Source organism: Polyodon spathula, chromosome 26 (assembly GCF_017654505.1).
Source record: "Polyodon spathula isolate WHYD16114869_AA chromosome 26, ASM1765450v1, whole genome shotgun sequence".
NCBI classification, from domain to species: domain Eukaryota; kingdom Metazoa; phylum Chordata; class Actinopteri; order Acipenseriformes; family Polyodontidae; genus Polyodon; species Polyodon spathula.
In genome coordinates, this window is record NC_054559.1 from 17,389,781 (window position 1) to 17,401,997 (window position 12,217).

The 12,217-nt window shown below is 42.9% G+C and overlaps 1 protein-coding gene across 1 annotated transcript in view; it reads right to left on the minus strand.

The window, feature by feature from the left end:
- Positions 1-11,617, minus strand: part of LOC121300851 (potassium/sodium hyperpolarization-activated cyclic nucleotide-gated channel 2-like) — a 34,580-nt gene extending 22,963 nt beyond the window's left edge. The window contains exons 1-2 of the mRNA XM_041229792.1: positions 10,424-11,617; positions 3,551-3,974 (exon numbers count right to left, since the gene is read on the minus strand). Of these exons, the coding sequence (XP_041085726.1) occupies positions 3,551-3,974; positions 10,424-11,604 (1,605 nt within the window). The 5' untranslated portion in view covers positions 11,605-11,617. The remainder of the gene's footprint in view (positions 1-3,550; positions 3,975-10,423) is intronic.
- Between the last annotated feature and the right edge of the window lie 600 nt (positions 11,618-12,217).

The window sequence follows — 12,217 nt, forward strand, 5'->3', positions numbered from 1 at the left end:
CACCCACCCTGAATAAGCACTGGGTTGGAAACTGATGTTTTTACAGCTGAGTATTACATTCAGAAAAGAATAATTTTAAAAGTGATTAATAATGTGTGATTGCTTCTGCAGGCCTGATAGAAGTTTACAGTGAGAAGGGATTCATTTTTTAGACCACTTTGTAAATGAAATGTCTGGCAAATCTGAATATTTATGTGAATTGGAAAATGACAACAATAAGCCTTTGTAGGAAATCATCTTTTAATGTTTGCCTGCAGCTCTTGCTGTAGCACCGTGCATTGAAGAGTTCCACAGGAGAAACGACAGGACCTTGAAATTAGCACTTAGCCCTCCGTCAATAACACAGAATGTTTTTATTATTATTATTATTATTATTATTATTATTATTATTATTATTATTATAAAAGTCTCTGTTAGAACAGGAAAATAAAATACCTCTAGTATTATCCATGCATATACCATGCTTTACCATGGTTTACCATGCTTCACATTGCTTAATTTCACTGTACTATGCTTTTACCATGGTCATTTTTTCTATTTTTGCATGCAAACATTTTTTTGAAAACATCTATGTGTGTGTGTGTTTTAAAAGAAGAATAGATTAGCAACAGCATTTCACTGTAGCCCCTTTCACCATTAAAGCCGCAGCAAAGATTTATAAAAAAAAAATTTCAGATGTTAGTTTTATCAACTGTCAAAGCATTGGTGTTAACGCCAGCTTTTTTAAAACTGTCACATTCTCAGACAGTTGTGGGAATCAGCACTGTGAATAATATGATGTGAATCTGCCACAGTAAACTGAACTCTGTGACGATACACAGGCCGTACACAGCGGGCTGTGTTTCCTAGGACCTGGAATGCATCCTGCAACCCTTGCATGCCTAACTTACAGTGTTATCTTTTTAATAATGAAGAGTCAGTGTGTGGCATGCTAAGCTAAGCTTGATTAAGTAATTAGGGGTCATGATCTGTGAAAGAAATTTGCTTGGAGATCAAGGGAATTACGCTTCCCATCAGTCACGGTTGTACTGAGGTTTGCAATATGATGCAGGGTCTGTCGGGGCAATGCTCACTATGTGGGATTAGCCTCCTTTAATGAGGCGCCTGGTACAGCAGAACATCTTCAATTACCCTGCGGCTTCGGAAAGCTTTCAACGGCGCCTCCTAGTGGAGATGTGCAGACATTGCGGCTAAACGTACTGCCTGTTTTAAGGTGTTAATTGTTTATCCATTCTCAGCTCTCCAGCACTGCCATTACCCTGCACCTTAATAATGAGAGCACTAGTCTAAACACTCCATTCTCAGCTTTCCAGCACTGCCATTACCCTAGACCTCAATAACAAATACAGATATCAAGGTATGGGTTCATGCAACTACTAGATCTTAGCCATCTTCAGTGCTAAGCATTAGTTCAGCTTCACAAATAAGCTTTAACAAGAACCACGCAAAGCAGACAGAACAGGCAGGTCTCAGCCCAGCTGTGCAGAGGAGTGGGGAATGATGAGCAGCTCACCCCTAAACGACACATTTATCAGCAGCCAGCTAAGCCTTTACTGACACCTGTCAGGAAATCACTGCACTGTCTGATTGTGTATCAAGCCTGGCTCTGTGATTGACGCCAGTCAGCTAGTCAATCCAGGGCATTGCTGCTGCGCTGGAGAGCTCACTCGCTTCCAGAACAGAAGGGTTGCACTTTGTAAAACATTCCCACACAGTGCTGGCACGAGATGCAGATGCTTACAGATATAGAGGTGATGGAAGACAGGGGACTGTGCAATGCTGTTATGCTAATGAGAGGTGGGGAATGCGGTTTTTTTTTTTTTTTAAAGCATTGATATCAAATTCATCTGTCTATTTGTAAAGATGGGTGAATACAGGTAGAGGCACAGGCTTAGAGCAGGAGAGCTGAAGCAGGAGGCAGATGAAACTAAAACTCGGGTTTTAGTTTAAGAAAACTAACTGCAGATTATTAATTGAACATAGGAATATAAAATACATGTTTCGATATATTCAAATATATATATATATATATATATATATATATATATATATAGAGAGAGAGAGAGAGAGAGAGAGAGAGAGAGATACTGCAGTGATGATTTCCAATTATGTCAACAAAAAGAAGCAGACAAAAATGTTGTTAAAAAGCCATCAAGTCAGAAGAACTTATTTTTGCAATACAGCACTGCATTACAGAACTGCCCCATTTAATGCAATAGAACTGATAGGCGATGGCCATGCTACACGCCCTTTAAGGTAAACAACTCCCTTTATAATAAGAACAGCCAGATAATCGACATCCTCCATCAAGCTGAGGCTCTGTCGATACAATGACAAGAGCAGGAGCAAGTCCCCCGGGAACCCCTTCATTACTTCAGCATGAACTAATTGAATGTAAGTAAATGACTGGTTCGCGTTCATGTTAATCAGGATACTCTCATCCCAGATAGTGTAACTGAAGGGTAAAACTGAATTTGAAGCAATGCAGTGGTTTGGGATCAGACTGGATTCTGAAATATTGTTCATCGACTGAAAATCTCATTCCAAACATGGTGACTTCACCCACACAATACCCCCTGACAGCGTGCTGGAGGAACAGCTTAGAGATGAGAGAGTGCCCCCTACTGTTCCAACACAGTTCCTACAGCATAGCTTACAGTAAGGCAAGGGGTCCCCAACCCTGGTCCTTCTGCGTCTGCTGGTTTTTGTTTCAACCAACTTCTCAGTTACTAAATTGCGGCAATTATTGGCTTAATTAGTCAAGATTAACAGGTGTTCCAGATTTTTAGCCATTGATGATGTAAGTCACAAAATCTGCAGGATAGGGGTAATCCACTGTGATGCAACAGCTTTTTGTACTGGGGTGTTACGCACTATACTGCGCACACTGTAAAAAAAATGCATTAGTGCAGGACAAACGTTCAGAACTTTTGCTTGATTTCAAATGTACTTTTTTATAGTATAACACCCCCCTTTTATAAATGATAGCTAGACCAAGGCCAGAGAGGGGGTGTGTGGGGTTATGCATGAATCAGATGGGTTAGCGAAGGACTGTCCCTGCTGAAACTTCCAATAAATGAGGACGCTAATCAAGGCGCATTGAAATAAATGCGTTTATGTATTAGATTCCCCCCACAGGATAATAGAGCCCGCTTCTAGCAGGCAGGTGACTAGAGGACACAGTCATCTGTGATTAAAATCATACAGCACTTTATCTAGTACAGCGAATTAAGAGTTTAATTTACTTCAAATAGCTATTGAATGGAAAATGTGTTTAAAAAGTCTAAATATCAAAATCTAACCTGAAAGGCTTGGATTTGACTAGCTTGTTTAGCCTTGCTTTGCCTCAGGAATAGAAATCAGACTCCTGTTGCATAGCAGGTTCACCCATTCCAGGTTTTAGTGTGAGCTTGATTTGCCACAGCATATAGGTAACAAGTTTAGGGGTGTCTTATAAAACTGATAGTAAATCCAGCAATGGATCAAATCGCTATGCAATGGGAGTCTTATTTCCATCCCTGCTTGCCCTGACCTATCCCACCCTGCCTACCTCTTCCCACTGGTGGATGTATCGGATGAGCCTGGAGAGCCGCAGCAGTCTCAGGAGGCTGAGGATCTTGGTGAAGCGGACTATCCTCAGGGCCCGGGCCGTTTTGTAGACCTCGGAGTCGATCCCCCTCTCCACGATCAAAAAGATATAATCCACCGGGATGGAGGAGACGAAGTCCACCACGAACCAGGTCTTCAGGTACTTCTTCTTGATCTTCCGGGGGTCCAGGATGATCTCCGTGTTGTCCTCGTTGACGATGCCCGTGCGGAAGTTCAGCACCAGGTCAGTGAGGAAGAAGGTGTCGGAGACCACGTTGAAGATAATCCAGGGAGCGGTGGTCTCGTCTTTGAAGAAGGTGATCCCCACGGGGATGATGATGAGGTTCCCCACCATGAACAACAGCATCGTGAAGTCCCAGTAGAACCTGCATTGGGGGAGAGACAAAGAGGAGGCAGCTGGTGGGCTTTTCCATTGATCTGAAACAAGTGTTTGACTGATCAATCCGTTATTTGATTGATCAGTTCTTTCACTCAGAGGCAGGCAGATTTCATTATTTACCTGCGTTCCTTACTTGTGCGTTTCAAAGATATTGGGGAGAAGCTCTCTGCACCATTTCTAACAGACTGCTTTGACATTCAATCCAGAGATACTGTAGAAGGAAGGATTGACTTTGACAAAACCAGTTCCACTAATTGTGTATGGAAGTGTGTTTTTTTTTTTGCCAATTTAATATTATAACAGCCCTCCACTGTTTAGATCAGGGCTGTCCAATCCCGGTCCTGGAGGGACATTCCACTCCAGGTTTAACAGGTAAAATGAGATAATGAACTACTTCAGGGTCTGGATGGAGGTTTAATAAGTTGAACTAATACATTCCCAGCAGGGTTGGAACAAAGATCTGGAGCGGCAGAGCTGACTTACATCACTGGTTTAGATCAATTGAACAAACCTTAATATTGAGTGGAATCGTGTTTAAACCGTGACTTTTCAAGTACTTGCACCATTTCAGGAAATGGACCCCAGGTGGCCGATTAGTGAATTCGGTGACTGATCGATTCTTTTACTGAGTGACAGACCGGTCGATTCCATCAGTTACCTGCACGGTTGAGTGCTCAAAAAAAGTTCAGTGTTGAGCTACGACTAATAATAATAATAGTAATAATAATAAAGGTTTTACATCGGTACGATGTTGCATTGTTTATCAGCATAAGTTGCTGCAGCCCTATGTTCGTTCTCCCGGCGAACGCTGTCATGGGATTGCATCACGTACAAATGCAGGTTCGTTATCACCCAAGCATTTACTGTCTGTGACTGACAGAGGAGAAAAGTAGAAAAAGAATATTTCTCTGATATGAATCCCTCACACAGTGCGTTTCCCTCCCCTGCAAGACGCGCCGGATAGACAACGCTGCGTCCCACGAGTGTCCTGCAAACGTCCTTGATGATGATCGCCACTCAAAGCAGGCGAGGACGGCAGTGGAGCTCTATGGTTGTTACAGAGTTTTCAAATTAGACCCGGATCAGGTGATAAGTTGCTTGTGACTGTACGCAAGGTCGAAACAAGGACTATGGAACAACGATTTGAAACCGGAGCCGCTGAGCGAATTAACTGAATCTGAAAACGGACAATAAGTCCAAAACAAACACACACACACACACACACACACACAAAGTAAAAAAGTAAGTACATATTCAGTGTTGATGTGTTAATGCATAAAAGCTGTATGCATTAAGATTACCTGGAGCTATTTTTGTTATACTAGGTTATATTAAGTAGGCATATTTGTTGCAAATAATGGGTATAATAACACATTGATCTCGTTAATGAATTGCACAGTGTCGAGTTCTTAACACCTTTATAAAGGCTACATGCAGTAATAAACTACATCCATAATACTTCGTAACCAGATGTTAGGGAAACGTTGCGCATGCTGCAGTAAGTCGGTTTCTAGACATACTGTAGCATGCATACTGTACTGTAGCAAAAATACATGATCAGATAGATCTCAGTGGTACTAGTGATAGTGATGATGGGTGCCAGGCACAGACACGGGCTTGAAACGCAGCAGGTTCAACTGCGGTGCTTTAGGGTTCTGATCAACGTCATGACATCATGTTCTGAATACTTATAGGCAGGAGATGTCGGTGGAGGATTGTACGTGTAGTTTTAAAATGTCAGGGAAAGGTTTATTCGAGGTGCACCAAAATACAATTGATTACAAAACTAGTAAAGACCTTAGTCATACATTTACACCTTGTAATTGAAACTATTCAGTTGCTTGCTGTATTTACACAGTCTTCCTTTCACAAAAAATAAACCGGTGTAAAGTTGCTGTAAAGCCCTATTTTATTTACAGTGCCTTCCGTAGATGACAGATACTGTTGCCAGAGCCTTCAGTAGAAGCCATTTAAAGGAATATATTGACCTGTGAACATGAACCCAGTGATCTGATTAAGGGCTCTTTGTGTTCAGAGGAAATCGATGCCGCAAAGACTGGCTGGGGATAGCTGATTGAGAATAGTACTGCTTGATTGACACCTTTAGCCTTATACGCGCGTCACTCACGAATCGACGCTCTGTCTGAAATATGGATTTGCCAATGAAATTTCCAGCCGAGCAAACTGAAAACCCTATTCTAACGACGATAACACTGTCAATGCTATTTGGGTTCCATAGCTGCGAAACCCTGAGAGGCTGTGTGGTCCTGTGGTTAAAGAAACGGGGCTTGTAACGAGCAGGTCACCACCGGTTCAAATCGCAGCTCAGCAGCTGACTCTGATTGTGAAATCCATAGCAAGTCACTTAACCTCCTTGTGCTCCCCATCTTTCGGGTGAGACGTTGTTGTAAGTGACTGTGCAGCTGATGCATTGTTCACACACCCTAATCGCTGTAAGTCGCCTTGGATAAAGGCGTTTGCCAAATAAACGAATAATAATATATTTATAATATTAATGGCATAGCGCTATATATATAAACTTACAACAAGCTTTAAATAAGTCCATTTGTCCCGCACGGAGTGTATGTAAACTTTTGGTTAGTTTCTCCAAGGCCACCTGCCTGGACACGCGCAGTCTTATTGATGCAATTCAGCACCACGGACAGCACCACGTGGGCCGTTGCAAATACACAATCAATTCTGCAGAGGGGGGGGGCACCAGTGCGGCACGTGACTAATGAACCAATGCCCTTGAAATCTAAAGCGGGGTGATTTACTGAGCCGTCACGCGAGACCCAGTGAATACAACTACCCTGCCGCTTCTTACTTCGGGATTTCACCTTGACTTAAAAATGACAGAAATACTGAAAACAGTGACTAGCGAAGGGCTCTTATACAGGACAATACAGGACTCGTATTGTAATTTACTGTGAACATAGCCTGACTGTGCACCCCGTTCATCCCAATGCTGTAAAGTCTTATCATTGACTCCCTGCTTACTGCCTTGGCCTCGCCTCGTAGATTATTGATATTGTAAGTCAGGTACGCTTGATAATCAAGGTCGTGAAAGTGCTTCATATTCTAATATAATTACTTTGCGATTGTTTGAAGCTTCCCTTTGTTTTGGGCAATGTGAATCGGTTCCAAACCCAGCAGACTGCGATGGAATACTAATGCAGGAAGATTGCGTGCAGCTGTGAAATGCATTGCTCCGATCACCCTCAAGAAAATGCATCACGTGTATTACTGTTATGAGATTAGTATATTGCTATTATATGAAGTATCATCACCTTCTTCTTCTTCTTCCTCTTAATAATAATAATAATAATAATAATAATAATAATAATAATAATAATAATAATAATAATAATGTAACACGTGGAGGAAAAGGCGACAGTTCATGTCAAGCTTGGCCGCACGTAATGTGTTTGTATTTGTTTCCAAGTAATAGAAAGCTGATGTCACGTGCAAAAAAACAATGCACTAAAATGAACGCGGTAACTTTATCGTATTTATTTAGGGACCCCGCTGTTCAAAGACAACACAATTAGTGCATTTAATGGGAATTCTTTAGACACAGCTGAGCTTGTTGCCTGCACGATGTGGCGTGGTGCAGAACTGAATGCAAGAGTGGGGTTCTGCAGCTTGAAATCAAGAACTGAATGCAAGAGTGGGGCTCTGCAGCTTGAAATCCAGCGCAGGAGGGTTCTGTCGCGAGGACCCGGGCTCATTTTTTGGTCGCGATTCTAGGCTAAGCAAGTCACGATTGTACGGGTATATGACACGGACTGTAAAACACGATTGATTGAAGTATGTGTGGCATTGCGAAGTCAAGGCAACGTATCAGTATACCATGTTAAAAAAAATAAAAACCCCACTTTAAATACAGCAGTCACAGTAGCACACGATGCGAATTGCATTACTGAGGTCTGAAGCTGGTTTGAAAGGAATGTAACCACTTCATGTATTCCAGGTATCTGAACTCATCCTTCAGCCAATGATGTCACCAGACGTCATCACAGTCTAGATAAAAGCTTGCTTGTGTTCATGATCACGGCTACTAAAAACTTTGTACATGTCGAATACCTTCCTTAAACCAAGCAGGTCGAGAGTAAGAGGCACGGACAAGAAGCACTCTATCCTTTTTACATGCAGAATAAACAGCAGCAGCCTACAAACATTAGAAACCCTCTGGACACATCTGACATCCACTTAGGCCCAAATAAACCTCTCTATATATGATGAAACGTTTAGTGTGGGACTATAGAAGTACAGCGCGTGTCACAGAATTGGGCTCACAGGTGATACAACAAAGTGTGTTGTTGGCTGTATATTGTAACATTTAACACACACACACACACACACATACACACACACACACACACACACACATATATATATATATATATATATATATATATATATATATATATATATATATATATAAATATATATATATGGAAAAACCAATCCTCAGAGTTGGGGAACATTGTCAGAGCAGAAGGAAGCAAGTTTTCTTCCAGGACAACCTTGTACTTGGCTTGATTCATGCGTCCTTCACAAAGACAAATCTGCCCGATTCCAGCCTTGCTGAAGCTCCCCCAGATGAGTCCAATTTTCAGCTTTGCCCAACACTTGGTCGTCTAATGGTTAGACGGAGACCTGGAGAGGCCTACAAGCCACAGTGACTTGCACACACTGTGAAATGTGGTGGAGGATCAGTGATGATCTGGGGGTGCTTCAGCAAGGCTGGAATCAGGCAGCTTTGGCATGAATCAAGCCAAGTACAAGGTTGTCCTGGAAGAAAACTTGCTTCCTTCTGCTCTGACAATGTTCCCCAACTCTGAGGATTGGTTTTTCCATCAGGACAATGCTCCATGCCACACAGCCAGGTCAATCAAGGTGTGGATGGAGGACCACCAGATCAAGACCCTGTCATGGCCAGCCCAATCTCCAGACCTGAAACCCATTGAAAACCTCTGGAATGTGATCAAGAGGAAGATGGATGGTCACAAGCCATCAAACAAAGCCGAGCTGCTTGAATTTTTGCGCCAGGAATGGCATAAAGCCACCCAACATCAATGTGAAAGACTGGTGGAGAGCATGCCAAGACGCATGAAAGCTGTGCTTGAAAATCAGGGTTATTCCACCAAATACTGATTTCTGAACTCTTCCTAAGTTAAAACATGAGTATTGTGTTGTTTAAAAAAGAATATGAACTTATTTTCTTTGCATTATTCGAGGTCTGACAGCACTGCATATTTTTTGTTATTTTGACCAGTTGTCATTTTCTGCAAATAAATGTTCTAAATGAGAATATTTTTATTCGGAATTTGGGAGAAATGTTGTCAGTAGTTGAACAAAAATGTTCATTTTACCCAAACACATACCTATACATAGAAAAACCAGAGAAACTGATAATTTTGCAATGGTCTCTTAATTTTTTCCATATATATATATATATATATATATATATATATATATATATATATATATATATATATATATATATATTCCTTTCGCTTGTGACTGAGCGGCGCCTTCACGTGTTATAGGTCTCGGTTCACACCAATTAATTAACTAATACCGGGTCACGCGACATACGCAGCACAGCTGCACTGAAGTATAATTAACAATATAATAAATAAAATAAAACAGAAATACAAAGAAATAGAGGTTTCGGGGCCAAAATAGGCATCTCAAAGCAGTGCAATGATCCTAGATCACGACGCGGCCTTGATTCGGGTCACAGCATACCGGGGAATTTCCTGATGCCCTTGTAACGTTGCAATTGCATGGCCAGCGGAAATGCCCTGAACCTCGGACTCCGTGGTTGACTGACAGGTGCTTTACATTAAACAAGCAGCAGTCACATGGTCATATCATTGTGGATTTCATATTGCCTCCCTAGAACAGACAACGCAATTCACCACTAGTCTGGCAAAGTTACAAACCAGTTATCAACCAGGACTTAGCAGTTAGTTGCATTAGTTAGTTAGTTGCATAATTATTTTAAGATGAGACAGTAATACTAACATGACCTCGAGTTGAAACGTTTGTCAAATCATTTTACTGGGTTGTTTTTCTACGCACATTGTTTAATGAGCTAAAAATAGCTGCCAGTAATGTTTATACGATATGGCTTGTTGTATAATCTACAGTGCAAGGAAGAATGCAAACACACACACACACACACACACACACACACACACACACACACAGCACTTTGTAAGTAAACAGAAACAAAGCGCACCTCTGTACCATGTTTAACCCTTGATAAACCCAGTATAAACCCTGGCTACAAGTGACACAAACCAGCCGTGATCAGATACCAGATACCTATAGGACTATACAATATCGATTAGGATCATGCTTTCTTCAGATTGATCACACACATGAGCTCCATAATAAGCATGCATCGCTTGCTGCCCGTACCTGAAATCACTGTACGGGTGGATGATCCAAGCCCCGGCCGATTTAACCCGCTCCTGCTCCTTCTCCACCGCCTTTTGGCTCCCGAACATCCGCAGGGAGAATTTGTTAACTCCAGGCTGCAGCATGGCCCCAAACTGCCGCTGCATGAAGCTCCCCTGACTGCCCCCTGGATCCCCATCGTCGGCTAAGATCTGGGCGCCTTCGTCGGATTTGAGAAAGGTGACTGAATTCCGGGGTTGGTCGTCCTGCTGCGGTGGCGCCTGCGATTGACTCTGGCCGTACACAGACGAGGACGCTTTCCTGCTTGGCGCATTGGAAAAGGACACCTTGGGTTCCCTTTTTTCGGAGACAACAGCGGTGGAGGGAGCCTGCTCGCCCCCCTGACCCTGAGTCAGCGAGGAAGCGACGGCGGTGGTGGTGGTGGTGGCGGCAGTGGTGGTCGTCCCTTCCATACTGGAGGCGCTCGTTTTGGGGGAAGCACCCTGTTTTTTTCTGTCTTCTCCTCCTCCACCCCTTCCCTGCTGCCTGTCCTGCTTAGAGATAATGGAAGATAAGCTCCCGGTGCTTTGATCTCTGATGCAGTCTCTGTTTTTGTTGCATTTCGTGCCCGTGCTGGAGGCACTATTACTCCTGCTAGTGTTGGTCGCTGCTGCTACTGCTAACACAGCTGTGGCGGAGTCCCCTCCTCCCCCTCTCCCACCAACTCCCCCAGCACAGCCAACAGCATCACCCTGGCATGTAGGGGTCGTGTTAGATGCAGAAGGAGAGGCAGCAGTCGACGCAGCTCCTTCGCCTTGCAAGAGGCACAGCTCGTTGTTGCTGGAGTTGTTGCTCGCTGCTGGCGCGGCTCCCCCTCCTGGTGTGATGTTCTTCATTCTGATGCTGCCTCCTCCGCCTCCACCGCCACTGCCGCTGCCACCTCCCCGGCGTGGCTGCGGCTGCAGCCCGGGTTCCTCCTCGCCTTCCCCCTCCTCGTCCATAACACTAGCACTGCCACCCGCGCCCGGTTTCGAACCCAATCCCGAGTGGATGATAGCGGTGGCAAAGGCGAGGCAGCCGGGGCTGGCAGCGGCAGCAGCGACGGTGGTAGAGGCGCCGGCGTTACTGTTGCTGCCGCTGTTGCCTTTCTTTTTCATGCTATCTGCAACTCCAGCAGAAGCGTCTTTTTTTATCCATGACATTGGGGAAGATCAAATTTTGGCTCCAATGTTCTTGAGAGAAGAGACAGAAACAGAGAGGGGGGGAGAGAGAGAGAGAGAGAGAAGGGAGAGGGAGAGAGAAATATACGTGACTTTTTTGTAAAATATAGTCTGTTCCGTGAGCATGTCTTTCAGAACAGTCTTCAGTGCAAGGTTAGACAAGTGTTGCACCGTCTGTCTGCTCAAACAGTACCACAAACATATTATTATTATTATTATTATTATTATTATTATTATTATTATTATTATTATTATTATTATTATTATTAATTCATTCAAGTTTAACTTTTGTATGCTTTAGATATATCCATTTGGTAAGTAATTTGTATGCTTAATTGTATAAAACCAAGTGGTTTCCAAAAGTGGAAGCAATGCTGCATTTTATATGCATTAAAAAATAAATCAATACATTAACTTCTTTTTGATATGACATTTATTTTACAACCAGAAGAACTTCAAATGACATTCAAAGCATCAGTGCCCGTCTGTTGTTGAATTGCGCAGTGCCCTCTTGTGGCGAGTACGATTACAGTACTGTATATAATCCACTGAAACAAATTGTATCATATATTCTCAGTCACGCATTAGCATATAT